This window comes from Tetrao urogallus (assembly GCF_951394365.1).
Source record: "Tetrao urogallus genome assembly, chromosome: 11".
Taxonomy (NCBI): domain Eukaryota; kingdom Metazoa; phylum Chordata; class Aves; order Galliformes; family Phasianidae; genus Tetrao; species Tetrao urogallus.
In genome coordinates, this window is record NC_136824.1 from 9353221 (window position 1) to 9371783 (window position 18563).

The 18563-nt window shown below is 42.5% G+C and overlaps 1 protein-coding gene across 1 annotated transcript; it reads left to right on the forward strand.

Annotated features, from left to right (window-relative positions):
* Window positions 1-1181: 1181 nt before the first annotated feature.
* Window positions 1182-17904, forward strand: FSD2 (fibronectin type III and SPRY domain containing 2; the record flags this gene model as incomplete). The annotated part of the gene is made up of 12 exons (XM_079540664.1): window positions 1182-1919; window positions 2000-2095; window positions 3070-3303; window positions 4706-4728; window positions 5703-5824; window positions 6883-7038; window positions 8081-8215; window positions 8972-9125; window positions 10159-10292; window positions 12460-12592; window positions 15248-15424; window positions 17652-17904. The coding sequence occupies 12 exons, from the start codon at window positions 1182-1184 to the stop codon at window positions 17902-17904; spliced, it is 2355 nt and encodes a 784-aa protein (XP_079396790.1).
* Between the last annotated feature and the right edge of the window lie 659 nt (window positions 17905-18563).

The window sequence follows — 18563 nt, forward strand, 5'->3', positions numbered from 1 at the left end:
TTTCCAAGCTTTTTGTCTGTTTCGCTGAATTAGACTAGCTGTAACTATAGATTCATTAATATTTGGCTGAAATATCTCCATGAACTCTGCTGATTGTAGTAGTCAATTGCTCAAAAAACAGAGCTGAGTAGTTTTGCAACATGATTTTGCTGAGTGATGGCGGGCTGGGAAGACATTGCAGCTCTGACAGAGCACCTGGTGGTCTTCCTGTACCAGCATTATTTCATTTGTTGTTATAAATAGCAGGATGGTGAGAAGGAGTGGGCCCGGGGAGTCAGCATTGAGATTGCTTTTGTACCTCTAATGTTGTCCCACGTGCATCTGCTTTATCATACAGCTTTGCATTTCACATCCATATGTTCTTTTCACACTTCCCACATTGCACAGAATGGATGAAGTGTGCAAGCTCCAGGTCAGATCAGGCTTCTCTCAGTTCAAGGATCTGCCTTGCTTCCTGGAGACTGTATGATTTATCATGGGGATCATCATGAACCTTTTTCTGCAAACTTCCTTTATGTTAAAAAATATATTTTCACAACACCTGAGAATCTCCAAAGGGCAGTATTTATCCTTGTTCTGTGGAAACGACAGGAGAACTGAAGTGAGAAGAAAGCCAAAAGAAACACCAAGTTTCAATTTCAAGAAAGACAACCTGAAAAATCTAGAACAGAATTTTTCAGGTCATTAGCTAACGTTTTATGGGGCATCAGTGGTCACAAGAGAGGGCATCCTACAGGATGCCTGAATGACAGTTCAGAAACAGTCCTTTACAGCAGCTGAAGGGTGAACACACCTCAGATCAATCCATCTCCAATTGCACACAACACCACTAAATGCACTTGAAGCACATCCCAGTGTAGAGCTGAAGATGGGACGACTCCACAGTTTGGAATTTAGATGTCAGGTCACAGATGAATCACTCAGAAAATACAAGATACATACTAAAGACAGCTCTCTGCTGTACTTTGTACAGAGGTGAGAAAAGCCAGCATCCCACTAGGTAATGAAGCTTTAGCCTTTCCCATGACTATCTCTAGGCCCAGGGCTGTCCTCAGCCAAACTTACTCCTTTCTACACTTTTGAGAACATATCATGCTTGATATCTAAGCACATAGCTATTATTTTTCTTTTCTTTTACAGGACTGAGACTCGTCATCTCAAAAGCCTCACAGAGGATATCAATGTCATCCAGATCTGTCAGTGCAAGAGAGTATGAAAATAGCGACCAATTTCCTGGTCACTCAGCTTCTCCACCAGTTACAGATTCCAGTGAAACTGAAGGCTTGATATTTTATCACATGGATCTTTATGGATCAAATGAGAGGTTTGATATCTTTCCTGAAGAGCCATCTGGTCAAGGAAGCAGATTTCTGAGAAATACCAGCAGGGAATCTGCATTGAGTAGTGAAAAATGTCAGAACTCACAAGAAGCTGCGTATGACTTGGAAAGGGAGGTTGCAGAGCTGGCCAAGATGTATGGGCTTGATGAGGACAGAGAAAAAGAGCTTGAGCTTCTTGGAGGGCATCTGCAGACAGTGGGCAGCAAATGGCTACCTGCTCACACACAAAGATCAGGATTGCAAGACTCTGCATATAATGGATCAAAAAGCAGCTCTCCGGTGAAAGATCAAAGTCAAAGCACAAAGCATCAGGAACTTCCTGATGAGGTTTCTCAAGATGAAGATCAGAGCAAAGCCAGAGCAGAGGATGAAGCTGATAGCCACACGTGGTCCAGAGAGGGGCTTAGCAGCAGTGGCGTGTCAGATGAGCGGAGCAGCCAGGCTGTCAGTGAGGAGGAAGAAACGGCAGATGTTTTTTGCTGTACTTGCAAGATACCAATCCGAGCTTTTGACAAACTGTTTGGTGAGCACAAGGATCATGAAGTGGCTCAATTATCCAGTGCAGTGGAAAGTGAAAAGGTAAGAATAGAATAAGTGCACTGTGGTGCCTCTAAAGAGTGTTTGGACATACTGAGATTCATGCTGGGTTTTTCTGGTAGGAGGAGATTCATAAAAACATGTGCAAATTGGAAGAGCAGATTGCTCAGGTGGAAAACTTTGCCAGTCACTTGGAAGAGATCTTCATTACTGTAGAGGTAAGGCATTTCTTCTAGAGTTAACACTTTGGTACTGGGATCAGAACTGTTTTGACAGAGTCACAGCATGTTGTTGTTAATGGCATATGTTAATTACAGTAACTGAGCACAGAGTTATCTTGGGGTTTGCCTGGACTGAGATACTCAGGAAAATTCATCCTAATCATTTCTTTTTTTTTAGATGGGCTAGTAAAAACACATTAAATCACTTGCATTCAGAAATAAAGCCATTCCCATTCAGCTTAACTTGATTTTAAGTGGCCAAGGACTGTGATCTAACAAACCCATCCACAATGTACCATTTGTGCTTGCACCCCATTTACAGAAGCCTTTGGGCCAGTTGCATCAGGATGCAGCACTTCAGCATTTGTGCTCCTGCAGGGCTGATGTCAACTTGGCCCTGGGGGAGGGGACCCAGCTGGCTTCAAGTCAGATGGAATTGGTACCTCAAAGCACCTACTGTGTTTTCTCTGCTGCATGTGGCACTGAAGAACATCGGTGTCTGAGCAGTGGGCAGCTGCTGGCAACAGAGCCTTGTTGGCTCCTTGAAATCTTCCTTCCTAATGCTTTCTCCAGCAGTGCAAGAGGATACCAGCATTAACTGCTCAGCTCCCCCAGAGCAAATCCAGGGATCCAACTGGGTTGCCATGGTTTCTCTAGTGAAAGGATATGCTTGGCTGTGTAGGTGGAAATACTTGGGAAATTATGGCTAGGATATTTCCCAAACAGTGCTTCCTGGGTTTAGGTTGGAGACAGTTCTGATGATCTTGATGTCTGGAACCAAATCTAACACTCTCTTTTGCCTCAGAGGGGATGAATGATTAGTAAAAATGCAAATTAGTCAAGTAACATCTTCTGTTTACTGGCATTGCATCCCTGGCAAGGAGATTTTAAGGCAGGCCCAAGAAAGACTTCTTTTGCTGAGTTATGGTTCAGGTCTGACATAAAACAACAAAACCCCAAATGCCTTGCAGGAGAATTTTGGGAGGCAGGAGCAGAACTTCGAGGTTCATTACAATGATGCAGTGCAAGTGCTTGCTCAGAAATATGAAGAACAGTTGGAAGCACTGGGGGAAGAGAAGAGGCAGAAGCTGGAAGCACTGTATGAACAGCTGGTCAGTTGTGGGGAACATCTTGACACCTGCAAGGAGCTGATGGATACAACTCACAAGCTTTACCAGGAAAATGACAAAGTTGCTTTTATGAAGGTAATGATTTTTGACTGACAAGACCTTTTCTAACCACTTTTTGCTGCTTGCAGGTAGTTTCCAGCTGGGAAGTCCCCAAGCAACTTAATTGCTAAAGAGAATTTGGGGTGCCAGGTCCATGTGCTGTTGCTGCTCCAGGTGTTTGGCATGGTGACATTGACTTAGTGGGGCAACACAATGGATCCAAAATACAGCTGCAGGGGCAGATGTTTGTCACTTGATTGCTCAACGATTTATGAATCTTGGTAGGGTTTAGAGAGAAGATACCTCTCTAAAAAGCTTACCTCAGGAAACACTGGAAATGCTTACTGATGTTCATTGCCTTGTTTAGGCTCAGCTTCCTTGCTGTACACCAGGATCACAGCAGGCATTGATGCATCCACTTTGGAAGATGTTTCTTTTTCTGCTCATTTTGTTGAACAGTTCAGCAGAACAGGAGGCTCCAAACTAAATAAATTATGGGCTCCTGCAAAGTGATGGATGAATCCCACTGTTGAGAAGGTGTTGAGAACTATTTTTCTTAGCAGGTAGAAAAATAATTGGAAAACAAATGAGAATTTTCACTGCTGATCAGTGCTTGCTCTAAACTGAGCTGCCCTGTGACTTGACTGAAGGGGAGCATTTCTATAGCACAACTACGCTAACTTCTGAACTGGACAGCAAACAAAATCTCTCCAACACCTCCCATCTGTTCAGATGGAACAACTTTGCTGTGTCAGTCCAACCAGTTGAGCTCTTTTCATGAGCTGACTTTTCCCTTTGCATCTCTGGCAATAACCTTATTTTCTCCCTATCTCATAGTTTTACACTGGCCATAAGAGCCATTATTTCAATCTTTTAGGGGTGGGACTGAAGCTCATCTCAATGAATAGCTTTTGCTCTTGAGCTTTCAGCAGCTTAGGTCTCTTCAGGGACCAAATGTCTGCCTTCAAGAGAAATGGCCACTCTCTGACCCACCGACTGCAGACCAATGCTGGCCCTGGGTCTCACGGACTGTTCACAGTTTGGCTCGTGGGCGGTAAAATTATGGTGGTAACTCTTAGATTCCCTCCACTGCAGATCCTTTCACAGTTATTTTTGCCAACATCATTGGCTTCTGTTTGTAAAGGATCTGTTGGGACTTTGCACACTTGAGGAAGGAAAGAGTCTAGAGTCTAAATGGGTAGATGCTGGTAAGCGCTTGATGTTGCATGCTATCATAAATTGACCTAGGATCCACTTGAATGGCTCTTACACAAGGCTTTACTCTTAGGGCTGAATGAGAGCCCGCTAGCTTACTCTAAAGGCTGCATTTGGAACAAATTCATATAGCACAGGTCAACAGCACAATGTAGTCTGCTTTGGCCTTATGCAAAAAATGTATCTTTTCTGTCTTTAACGCAAACTCTCTTTTTTTCTACAGGAAGCAGTAACCATGGTTGACAGGTAGTATCACAGTCTGGGATTTTGTGTCACTTTTCCTCCTGCTAGTTGGATCTATTTTTGGAGACAAATTGCATGTTCTGACTCCATTCAGGCATACAGATTTCACCTGAGCTAGTAGAGCCACTGAAACCTTTGTATTTCTTGTTCAAAACACAGCAAGAGAAATTGCTCTAAGGAGTTCAACATCCCAAACTCATTTTGAGCTAATTTCAAAAAACCTAAAAGGAGAGTTAGAACATGAAAAGTTACTGTTTTTAGCTTAGTCATAAAGAATAGATTTCAATGACTGAGAAATAGGATTTCTAAAGATCTTGAAAGAAAGGTTCAGGAACAAATCTGCCTAAAACTGTTGTCTCTAACTAGATTAGCAACAAGCTTATTTATGCATTAATAAAGCGGGGTTGGAAGTCAAGCTGTGGATGCTCAAGACAGATCATGAAAGCTGTTACAGCAGCTGGAAGAAATCTTAAGGCATGCTAAATCATTTGCAGAAAAAAATATTGACTGTCATCGATGATGAAAACACACAGAGAAGATACTCTTCTGTTTCATAATTACACTGCCTACAACTGTAAAGTCCAGATTAGTAAGAGAGTCATGAATTCTAAATAACAGGATGAAAATTGTGGAGCTAATGGCTTGCTTCTCACCAAGGGCTGCTTGGGGGAATCTCACTCACCTCAGTAGCAGTGTGCCACAGCCACCTTACTGCATGAGTGGAGCAAAGTGTGGTCCTTAAGTCCCATCCACATCCAGCTATTTGGATTTGGCACTTTAGAGCAACGATCTGATGTGTGGCCACACACATCCAAGAGCATGGGGAGGCTGAGTTTTGTGCAATTGTGGAAACACTATCCTAAGCAAATAGCTGTTATTGTAGAGTTTGCTGTATTCCTCTTGACAATAGATTAACATAGAATGGCATCTCCAATACTGTGACACTTCCAATTAAACGTCTTTTCTTATTATTATAGATTGAAAGAATTCTTAAAGAAAGAAGTGAATTTAAAGCTTTCAACACATCCAGACTTTGAAGAGCGTGCCATAGATTTCTCAGAAGTTGAACAACTTATGAACTCCATTAATTCTATTCCAGGTATTCTTCCTATCTAATCGTTATTTTAGACCTATTTACATTTAATTAAGTGTATGCATTAAGCAGAAACCCATTACTTCTTTTAAAGGAAAACTGCAAAGGCAGAGTTAGCTTCTCTCTATCTTACTCTCTAGATATTTTTGTTTGCCCATATGTTCAGAGATTCAGGAAGCTATTTTTTAATTTGTTTTTAGTATAAAATTATCAGAACTTTCAAGGTTAGTCTTCCTTGCTCATTGCTGGGTGATTTCCTAGAAGACTCACAAAGACTTGCCCCTTCTGTTCAAGGATCAGACATGCTGAGTTAGGTGATAAATTGTCTTTTCTTGTAATTGCTTGAAAAAAGTAGAGAGGGGCACAAGCTGTATTAAACAACCTGCCCAGCTTTCATATGACTGTGGCTTGCTCCTCTGCTACTTGGCAAATATTTTTCCTGTCATTCACAGCAACCAGAGCAAAAACCAAACAAATTCCTAATGATTAAAAAAAAAAAAAAAAAAAGAAAATATGAGAGAGTAAACCATTTCTGGCACATTGCATATAGTAATAGTCAGATAATACATTTTTTCTGTGCATATGCTGTGGTGTTTGCTTTTGTTGTTGCTTTCTTTTTAAAATAAAGTAGCATTTGCCACCAGTTCATTTGTGCTGCTGACCCTGCGTTGGATCTTTCCTCCACAGGATCCTCAGCAGCAGGGCTATTCCAAGTGGTGCAATGCCTGTTGGAATGTCACTCCTGCAGGGCTATATTAGTTGACTGAAGAAAAGCAGCTCTCAGAGGCAGGGGAGAGGAAGTTTACAGAGGAGTGGGCTGAGGTTTATGTTATTTTGTTGTTTTGATTTTAAGCAAGACTTAAGTTCATACACCAGAGGCCTGATCATCATCTCCAAATACTTAACAGGTCAGCTCCTAACTTTTCTCAATGCGAGAGGAGTATGACTTTAGTCAGAGCCCAGACTTTGTGCTTAGTCTTTTGTGGAAGGAGAATTGTTTGCTAGTGAATAACAGAGCATGCTTCTTATACTTTCAAAAAATGACCCATTTTTCCACTTTGCAGCTCCTTGTGCCCCTGTGATCAATCCCCAGGCTCCCAATGCAGCAACTGGCACCTCACTGAGAGTTTGCTGGGGTCTCTTCTCAGATGACACTGTGGAGTGCTACCAGCTGTGCTATAAACCAGTGAGCAATGAGAGGCACAGTGATGAACAAGCAGGTAAAGGAAACTGAGAAACAAGGGGACAGCTCAGTCCCTGCTGACAAAACAACTGGTTCCAAAGTGCTCCTTGATTTTGCTGTGGCAACCAGTGCACCTTCTATAGCTACTCTCCCTGCTACCAACATATGTGCTACCATAGCTCTAGCTTCTGGCTTTGTCACTCTTCTGCTGCAAGGTCTGCCATGCTGCCAGCTGCAGCAGGACCAATCACAGAAGCAAAGACAGGACTGGGGGAGCAGCTGGGATCACAGGAATGGGAAGGGGGCAGACGATAGTGCCAGGTCACAACAAAAGCTTTGGGGGGTAGGAACTGCTTTTAAACACACATGCACCACATCAACAGCAAAGCACTGTATTTTTAGAAAGCAAATCATCATATTATCAGCATGCCTGCTTAAGCCCCCACAGTCATTTTACAGTTTATCTCAATGCTAATAATAGGTTGTAACTCCCCATCACCCACACACCCAAAAAAGAACCAGTGGACCGTCCAAAAATCACCTGGATTTATGATAAAACTACATTTGCTAATAATAATGTTTCAGAACCTTTTACTGAAAACACCAAGAACTTCTCCAGCTAGAGAACTCCATAGAATGCCAAAAAGACAGTTCAAACAGAGAAGCAGAACCTGCTCAAATTTCATACAGCAAAGAATGACAAATGAGTATTGAAATTGCTTCAGCTGGAAGGAGCTGACCAGACGGCATCCACAGTGTGGGAATGTGCAGGAATTTAAAAATAAAAAATAAAAAATCAATGACAGGTGGGTGGGAGATCTTCCTTTCTCTCTCTCTCTCTCTCTCTCTCTTTTTTTTTTTTTGGAGTGATGTTGCTCCTATAGAGACTGAAGCATTATCTGATTTCTGCTTTCTAAGAGGAAGGTGTGGTGAAGCAGCCTAATCAAAGGGTAGGGAGAATAGGAGGCTTTTGAACTCAGAACACAAAATAAGCCACAACTGCATTATTTTAGGAGGCTTTGGAGTAAGGTTTGTAACTGTGTAAAGGCACCGTAAATGCTTTGTTGTTTCCATTTCAGAGAATATGGTAAAAGTCAAAGAAACATACTGCACCATTTCTAATCTGTTGCCGAATACACAATATGAGTTTTGGGTCAGTGCTTTAAATGCTTCAGGCATCAGTCCACCAAGTGAAAGAGCTGTTTATGTAACAGGTAAGCATATTTTGTTCATGTGACTGTGTGGTCTTCATCGTGGAATTCACAGTAGCCTCTGGATTTTATGCAAGTAATGCTTTCTGGGTGCTTCATTTCCTCTGGTGCAAGTTTTCTGAATACAGGAGAGTTTTGTACTTTATTTGGAGAGCCTATCAGGCCAATTGCCCTTTTTTTAGAATGTAAGGAACAGAAGCACGGAGATAGAATAACTTTTTAAGCATAAACTTATAGGAGACCTGAGAATAGGGCTCAAATCTCACAATTCTTTCAGATGGATGCCAGCCATCCTTTTATTGCTCTGTAGCTATTTTGTGAGGTCACCTCCTATGCTGTCCTTTGTAACTGCAGTTTAGTCGAGCACATTTTGATTAGTATGCCTTGTCTTCAGTAACTCTTGTACTGGTAAAAAAGAAATAGATTCCAGTTCTCTTTTGTGGAGTCAAAGTGAAACTTTTAAGCATTCATTCCAGAAAGCCTTGACATCTCAGAGTAGAGAAGGAATGCACCTTTATAGCTAAGGTCAAAACAGTGAAAGGAAGGATGTATAACCCATCTCTGTCATTGTTCATTCTCTAATTATTTTGGAAACTTTACAGTCCAAATGAATTTTTTGAATAGTACTGTTAATCACCATGCCTGCTGTTTATTGTCTGCTGGGGAGGTAGATGTCTTTGACTATATATTGCTCAATTTACAAATATCTAGCAGCAATTGCTTAAATTGCTCTTCCCCCCACCCCCTTTTTTTTTTTAGCTCCTTCACCACCTATCATTAAGAGTAAAAAGATACGAAGCTGTGAAAACGCAGCACTCGTGTGCTGGGAATCTAGAGACGTTAATCCTGTTGATTCCTACACGGTCGAATTGTCCAAGCTGACAGACAAAGAAAATGGCGACGTTATTACTGAGTGAGTCACTGTTCTACTACGTCCACAACCTGTAGTGATGAAATCATTTCAAGTCATGTGGCTTCAGGTAGCACTAAGAAAGGATCCATGGCCCTTTGGCCAAAAGCCAAAGGCAATTTATTTAGAAAAGTACAAGTCTATGGCTGTGCAGAGCAACTTCTGGGGAGCAGAGGACAGTATTGGGCTGAAGAAATGAATTTCATGATAAACATTTTAGTACCATAAGATTGGATTTGCTTGGGGTAGGGAGTAGAAAAACCCACATGTGATTAGTAACTAGCCTTGACATTATCAGTAACAGTGACACCAGGCACAATGTTACAATGACAATCAGATACCCTCTCCCTCCCTGAAAATCAAGCTGGATTTGGCAGTTCATAAGATTTTAAGAATAAGGAAAATTTAAATTAAATAATTTGATGCAGTTGTAAGTGATAATTATGTGAATATTTAAAACAGATTATTTAAAATAATTTGACTTTCATGTTTGCACACAATCCATGAACATCCTGTGGCATGTTTTTCACTTTCATTCTCTGCTGGAAACAGTTTGAAGACATTTCCCATTTCAGAGCCGCAAAAATATCTTTCCATATGAAGTTTGAAATCTGAAAATTCAAGTTACGGTACCTACTTGTAAGTGGTCAAATGAGATAATTGTATTTTCTCCTTATTCTTCATTTTGCCAGGAACTTCTGTTAGGAACTGGATGTGACCACTTACGAGAAGCAAATTTAAAATTTGTTCTACATTTGTAGGAATTCACCTTCCTGAGGAGAAACATTCCTCTCAGTAAATGTAGTTGTATAGATGTTTATGGAAAATGAATATAAAGGGCATAAGGGCAATGGCAGAAACAAAGGTAAAAATCTCAGACTCTCATATCCATACTACCAGCAACTCTTACTCAAAACGATGAAGTCTTGTTAAAGAATTACAAAAGAAGCTGATTGTGTGATTTGTTCTTTGTTCAGAAAAATAATCTCAACCTGGTTCTCTCCCTTATCGTTATCCATGATCTTATTTTCTGTAGATCAATTGTTGGGATTCCTAATTGTGAAGCCCTAATTCATCTGCAGCCAGCACAAAGGTATCACATTTCTGTTAAAGCCCTCAACCTGGGTGGTTCCAGTGAGAGAAGTGAACCTGTCCTGATACACACCACAGGTATTGTACAGCGTGGATCAACTCCCACTGCCTGCTGTGGCATCTATTATCTCAACAGAAATCTTCCTGCTGGTTTCAGTGGTGTCTGGATCAGGTCCTAGTCTCTTACTTCTAATTACCCACCTAGTAACCTTTTAGAAATTAAACCAATCCAGCCCCTTCCCCTCTCCTCCCCCCAAAAAAACCCTTTTGTAACAGTAAGTGCATTGCTTTAGCTCTGTAATTCAAAAAGATTTTTGTTCTGTCCATTTGAGACTTGAAAGTTACCGATTTCCAAACATTTAACAAGACTAGACCAACCCAGTGCTCCTAGATATCACTGGCTTGCCAAGTTCTGACACACCAGGGAAGAGAAAGCTGAGGTGTGATTTTATTTTAGTTCAGAGATTACCCTATAATGCAGCTGCTGGAAAGTATGGCTGAGACAATTGGTCATTTCCAGAATAATATGGATATGCAAAACTTCCTCTGTATTTATCAGCATATCTCCAGCTTACCTAGGGGAAGGTCTGAAGGCTTCTTTATCTGTTGGAAAAAGCAACCCAACATTCAACTGGAAAATTTGGTTTTGATAACTATCATTATAATAGTTTTATATAACTATTGGTTTTGACATTATCATCTCTGCTCTTACTGCCACTCTAGACAAGCGTTAACCTTCTCCCCCAGGGGGAAATTAGAAGCCCTTTTCCCTTCCAGCCTCCAATCAGAACTCAGATTAACGGCTCATAGGTAGACACCTGTTTTCTTTACCACTGCTGTAACGGAGCTTCAACATCACTGGGCTGTCCCAGACCTTTCATTTCACTCACAAATGCATTTATGCCATCCTTGCATCTCCTCTGCACTTACCTTCTGTGAGAGACTTGCAAATTGTTCTTATTCAGAAAGCTGACCCATGCAAGAATCTACAGATGAACTTTAACACAGTTTTGGCTACACTGGTAACACCTCAGAAAAGAAATGGTCGTTCTCAAATCCCCAAACAGGAAGAGCCTTATTGTGTGACTTTTGTTTGTGTCTATTTCAACTACTTAAATCAAACTCAATAATTGAAATTACCCTTTCTGCTAGCACAGCATATATTTGTTTTCAGCAGCACATGGCTTAATTGCTCTGTCATTGTTTGTATTATACTTGCACTGAAGTTACTTGCAGTTTGATTACAATTATTTCATTTTGGATTAGCATGAAGAGATTTAACTCCTCAGAGGCTACATTATGCAAACAGCTGTAGCAAATTGCTCTGTCAGCTGCAAGATCTCACCTTCAAAACTGAGAATGACCTTAGATTCTTATTTACTGGGGTTGATACACAGCTACAACTCACAAACAGCAGCTGTGGTGCACATGCCTGCTCTGCAGAGTGCTGTGTCTCAGATCTGCTTCGTGAAGTCTCCAAAGAAAGAAGAAAGACAGAAGTATTTTCACCTTGGCTTAACTGCCCTAACTCTCTGAGGGCTGCTGTAACAGGAGGGCCTTGTTGGGCTACAGCTCCTAGGCAGTGGTGGGCACACACTACTAGGAACACTGCAGCAGTCTTTTCAGCAGTCACTCTCTGAAGAATGCAGTTCCAGAGTCTCTGGCATCAGTGGGATCCAGCCTGCACTCTGTAAAGGCAGGCAGAAAGGAGAGGCTGAACTGAGTGACTGCTGGGCAGTGAACCTCACACTGGCCTGTCACCACTGTAAGTCATCCCTGCTCTTCAAATATGCCTGGCGTTTATGTGAAAGAGTGGAGTGATGGAGAGGACTTGAACCTTTCTTCTACTTTCAGAGGCTAATAAAAATATATCACTTCACCTCTAAGGAAGATGACTTGGAATTAGATGGTCTACTGCAGGAAGGAGCTGTCATCTCTGAATAGCTGCTTCCTGTGCAATGCCTGCAGCTTTGAACCTTGGCTGGATTTTAAAAAAGGTTCAGGCCTATTTTCTGCTTTTCAACAAGGCTGTAACTAAACAGTATTAAGCTGTAAGTTGTTCCTGTAACACCCATTTATTTGAAAGTCTCGAAATGGATAACCTTGTCCTCTCAGTGTCTGCCAGATTCCTTCCAGAATGCTAGCTATTCTTTTTGTGGATCCAAACATTTCCTCCCCACCCTTGTAGCAAACCATAATGCCACGGGCAGTTGCTGTAGTTCTCACGCATGCTTTTCTCTTGCAGGCACCTACTTCTGTCTTAATGAGGACACAGCCCATCCTTTATTGGCCATTCTAGATGATGGATTTACAATTGCATGTGATGAACTGGAAAACCCAGAGTGTGATCTGCCCGTTTATGATAACAGCTTTACAAGGTAAACTTGAAAATTTCATTTTCACCAACTTCTATTCATTTCTGAAACTTCTTCCTACTTAATTCTTTACAGAGCCCAAAGAGCCCTAAATGTCACAATAAATAAATAAATAAAACCCACTTACTATTAATGCAGCACTAAAAAACACATAATTATTAACTTCTCATTAATTATAGTGATCTAGTACTTGCACATTTCTAAGACTTGAGGAGCTGCTCCTTTCTGGTGGCAGTTGCTCCCTCCTCCTTGCCCCTTTCTCAGCAGGATGCCAGGGTGATGCAGACTTGTACAAGAGGCTCTGCCCATCCTTCCTTGGTCTCACACATGGTGATTTAAGGGCTGTTCTTATAGAGCTGTGTTCAATGGAAGCCACTGAACACAGAATACAGAACAGACAGACAGAACAACAACAAAAGCACTGCCATTTGTACCTTAGGCACTTGAACCTCTTCTTCAAAAGGGGCTTCTGTGGCATGGAGCACTGATATTTTTAAAATAGATGCCAGAAGTATCTGATTTGGTTTTCAGCCAGTTCTCATTGATTTTGTGAGCTGACCTCTCTCTGCAGCTGTTCTTTGGAACTTAAACTTTGCTTGGAAGTCAATGCAAGTTAGCAAAGAGAATTACAGATGCAGCCAGCTGCAGTTATGTATAAATCTACTTACGTTGGACACTTTGTGCTAAATTTGAACAGGTATTATGCACCAAAGCAAATGCTGAGGAAAGGAGAGAGATCTGAACGGTTACCTTTTGCTGAAAAATGTTGCTGGGTTGGCCAACTGTTTGCTTAGCTCATGCTATTGGGCTTACAGATTTTCGTTTCAAAATAGAATTAGGCCATTAAAGCTAGGGCCTTAGCTTGCTAAAATGTAGCAGTTTCCAATCAGCACCACAGAAACAACATGTAAGTAGGAGAGGCATCTGTAGACACATAGTAATACACAGTCAAAATTTAGCCCCTCCATGGAAATGAAAGGCTGTTTTTGCCATGCAAGGTTACTAGGGAGCTTTGTTGAAAAGATCCAGGAGAGAAGATTCTCTCCATTATAGTAATCATGATGAGTCTAAATGGGATTTCACCCACCCTTCTACAGGGTGCTTTTATGTTTCACATAAACAACCAGCCAGCACTCATCTCATTCTGAACTCAGAGGATGATTTGGATGCCACCGTAAACTCTCATAAGCCTCTTTCATGCCAAGACGGGGGGGGGGGGGGGGGGGGGGAGGGGGAAAAGCTCCCATGTTGAAATGACTAATACTTGCACAATGAAATTATATAGTAAACTCTGCTTTCTAAAGTCTGTGTGATCTCCAGCAGGCTAATATGCTTCTTAACCACACCAGCTCCTACAGGCTGATTCAGGTTTGCCTTGGTGGCTTTGCAACTCTCATTAGTATGGTAATATCTTGTTCACAGATGTTTGTCATCCATTTTGCATCATTTCTTTCAAGCTGTAGCAGCATAGCTTCTCTGAGTTTCAATTTCATCAACTTTTAATCTATTCCCACTACATCTACATGCACTTCTAGTGAACTGTACACTTAAGTTACGTGATTGCTGCTGAGGTGGCACAAAGTACAGTCTGCACTTGCTGTTCCCATCCTCATCATGCTGAATTCAGTACCACTTGCAGGCAGATGAGCTCAGAGTGTTCCAGCAACAACCTTTGTCTTTTTAATTTACATCCCTACATGATCCTACCACAAAAATGTACAGGCTGTGACTCTGCATCCAAAACTTTAGCAGTGTTTTGAAACCTGCTATGTCCTGTGATGCAGCAATGACGGTTAATACAAATACCCTGTGTAATTTTCCTAAAGCAGAACTGGGATGTAGTCTTATAGGATTCAAGTTGCCCTCTTACATTGAGATAGGGTGTTTAGAAAGATGATCAGGGGACTGGAGCACCTCCCCTATGAAGACAGGCTGAGGGAGCTGGGCTTGTTCAGCCTGGAGAAAAGAAGGCTGCGGGGTGACCTCATTGCAGCCTTTCAATACCTAAAGGAAGTCTACAAAGAAGAGGGGAATCAACTCTTTGAAAGGGTTGATAACTGCAGGACAAGGGGAAATGGTTTAAAGTTGAGGGAGAGGAGATTTAGCTTGGATGTCAGGGAGAAATTCTTTACAGAGAGAGTGGTGAGCTGCTGGAACAGCTGCCCAGAGAGGTTGTGGATGCCCCGTCCCTGGAGGTGTTCAAGGCCAGATTGGATGGGGCCCTGGGGAGCCTGGTCTAGTACTGAATTGCTACAGTGTTTCATTTCTGATGGTAGGTGACACTTAAGTCCTGGATTCTGTGGGAAGAAAAAAAGCACATACACTTTTTTCTCCTTCTACACTGGGGTTCACCAAAGCACTCTTTTCCCCAGAAATCTCAGGCAGCACAGGATTCTATTCCTCCTATTCTTGAAAGTGCCCAGGGTGTTAATTCATACAAAACTACCCAAAAGTAAAATAGAGTAGGAATCACAAAGAAACCTGCAGGTCGTGTGTCAGGTCCTCAGCATGCGAACTTCACTTTACTGAAAAACTCATGCTGTGCTGCTACGGAAACAATTAGCATGGCTTCCATTATTGATATGCAACACCCAGGTACACTACATAGCTAGCACTGCGAAGAGTTCCTGCCAGAGCATATTCCTGTCTCTCTCACAGGTGTATCGGGATCCTGGGCAGTCTGATCCCTTTTCCAGGAAAGCATTACTGGGAAGTGGAAGCTGAGGAAGATACAGAATACAGAGTTGGCGTGGCTTTTGAAAACACTCCAAGACATGGTTATCTGGGGGCAAACAACTCATCCTGGTGCATGAGACACATCATCACACCATCAAGGTAAGGGACGTGCAGGCTACATTTCTCCTATAGGATACCTTCTACATGTACACCTGCAGGCTGAGCAGCAAAGAACTCTTCCCTGTGAGAGGCAAAAATCAAAACGCAGGTCAAACACTCAAACTGGGGTCTGTGATTATTTCTACCACTGGCACTGTGAATTAGTGTTGGAATGATTCTGAAACCTTTAAGCAAATCCTACTGCTTTGCACCATTCTCACATTGAAAGGAGCAGTCCCAGGAACAAATCTGAATAAATTCCATTACAGAAGTTACTATAAAAACCTTGTTAGGTCACTGAAATCCCACTGGGAAGACAACCAGTAGTAAGTCCATGTCACCTAAAAAGTACTTACCTGGATAAAACCATTCGCAGGAAACGTTTTCATATCCTCCTTCTGGAGGTACCCAACCCAACAGCCATGCCTGCATGCAGAAATGCCAGAACACCCTCTTGCCTCAGCTGCATCCACTGGCCCTACCCTGGGCAATGGCAACTGAGTTAGCATCACCTTTGAAATTGTATGTACAATTTGGGCACACCGTGAAGCATCTAGGAGCAAGAAAACAAGTTCCATACCAAACAACGTAGTAATTCTACTGCCTCAGCCTACAACGGCACTCAGACTGCAAGAGTTACCAGTGTGGTGCTGGGTCCCCTTGAACAAGGCACTGAGTGCCCCAGCACACACATTATCAGCAGATGGTAATGATGACACAGCATGGTACCAGTGCTTCCAGTCCTCTGTCTGTTGGTATGTAGGGAGAGTTTTAGATGTAGCTCAGTTTTCTAGAGCACACATTCCCAGATGCCTGCTGCTCACAGCTCCCCAGCCATTGGCCTCCTGCATAACCAAAGTTCTTAGCAATGCTGACATTTGCCTCCCACACAGCAAGAAACGCTGCTTAATGAGGGAGACCAAACCCACTGAAGTTAATGACTCTCCCATACACTGCAGGAAGGCTAATTTGATTTCTTTGCTACAATGATCTAAGAGGTACATTGAGGTTTGCTCTTACTCTTGTGGAGCAATAAGCATGGACTTCAGGGAGGAGAAAACAGGGCCAGGCTGTCGCTCTGTTTGAGTCACTGTCATACCCATTTCTGCAGGGAAATTTTCTAAGGTTTGTGCTGTGTGGGTGGAAGAGGTGGTTAGTGAAGAAGCCGGTCCCTGTGAAATACCAGAAAACTTGCTTTACTGAATAAATCTTCTCGTTTCTCCCAGAACAGTACATGTTCCCATAAAAGACTCATATTTTTGGGTGCAGCGTACAACACTAGGGACAGCTGATTGAGTAACTGTTAAAGGATCCTGGCATTACTCAGTGACTACATGGGGAAGAAAAGGGCTACCCTCATGACAAAGCAGTTATGTACAGAGCATCCTCCTAGCCTCCATTAGTACAAAGGACAGGAATCATGATTAGAGGTCACCTTCCAGTAACTGAAGACGGGAAAGTTGAAGACTGGAAAGTCCCTATCAACACCACCCTGGCTGAGCAACATGAAGTATTGTAGGAAAAGCAGCCAGAAATGTCATTTAGAGAACAGGGTTTGAAATATGACATCAAATAGCCTGGAGGATGCAGAGTCACACTGAGTCAGCCAGCCCCTGCCTGAGGGATTATATTCCCTCACTGCTGCTGCAGTCTGAGGGCGTAAGCGTTTCCAGTTCCTGTGCCTTTGGCAGGAAAGAGGGCTCAGTACCACAGGCCCTAGAGAGTAAGTGGGTGGCACTTCAGGGCCTGGAAGGACAGCACTGAGTCATCTCATCAATTCTCTCCTTGGCTGCACCTAAAACTATGAAGCTGCAAGACTTAAGAGAAGACAAGTATTGCTTTGGGGAAGGCCTCACTGGCCTGGCAGAGCACAGCTTCTTCGCAGAGGAAAGGACATCTTCAGATAAAGCTCAGCAGCTGGGAAAAATGGAAAGTCCCTTTGACCTTGTCCTGTCCTAAGTGACAGTACCTGCTCATTTTCAGCCAGGTGTGGATACGAAGGCCTGTTATGTGGGTGAGGCAGGCACATCTGAGCAAGGGGATAAGGCTGTGTGGAAAAGCAGTGAACAGCGTTCTCAGCAGAGTGGATGGGAATGGGGCATAACGATGAGATACGTGGAAAGGATAGGACTGTCTTCACCATGCATGCAAAACAAGAAAACAGACCCTGAAACATGCCTGTGCACAGAGTGCATGAGGTATTTTTGACTGTGTTTCTTGCCCACAGGCACAAGTATGAATTCCTGCACAGTGGGATGACACCAGACATCAGAATTACTGTTCCCCCCACAAAGATTGGTATCCTGCTGGACTATGAAAGCTACAGACTGTCATTTTACAATGCTGATATTGCCCAGCACCTTTACACATTCAACTCACACTTTCAGCATTATGTCCATCCCTGCTTTGCTTTGGAAACACCTGGTACCCTAAAGGTACATACTGGTATTACAGTACCTCCATGGACTGCCCTCCTATAAGACTGTGTTCTTCAACAGTCCTACCACATATAACACACACTGAGAAATTCTCTCTTTCAGCATTGTCCCTATCCACACTCCCTATCCACAGTGTCCCTATGTCCACACTCCCTAAAATCCAGCTCTATCCCAAGACAGCAAAGCATCCCTGACCCAAACAATCTGCCAGGCCTAGGCCCTTGGACAATTTTATCTTATCTTAGGCAGCATTTTAGAAGAAAAACATTACGGTCGCAGGACTCATCAGCACCCTGGAGCTATTTGCAGAATTCTTCAGGGTTAGAAGCAGATACCATCCTTCCCACAAGTGACACCAAGCAGCAGTGACAGATGCATTACTGGTTCTCCCAATACCCATTTTATATTTAGGGAATTCCCTGTTCCACAGCAATCATTAACTACACTCGTGTCTTCTGAGAAGCAAAAAATTCAACAAAAAGCCAAAATAGCAAAAGGCACAATCACTATACAGATGCTAGACAAAACTGAAAACACTCTAGCCATGAAGCTGATCTTACAATCAAGTACTCTTGTCGGTACACAGTCTGCACAAGATAATCAACTACACCTCCCCTGCGTGTGAACTGTTAGCACATACCATAAACAGCAGGAAGATTGAAACAACGATGCTTACTGAAATAATCAAGCATGCCATAAAG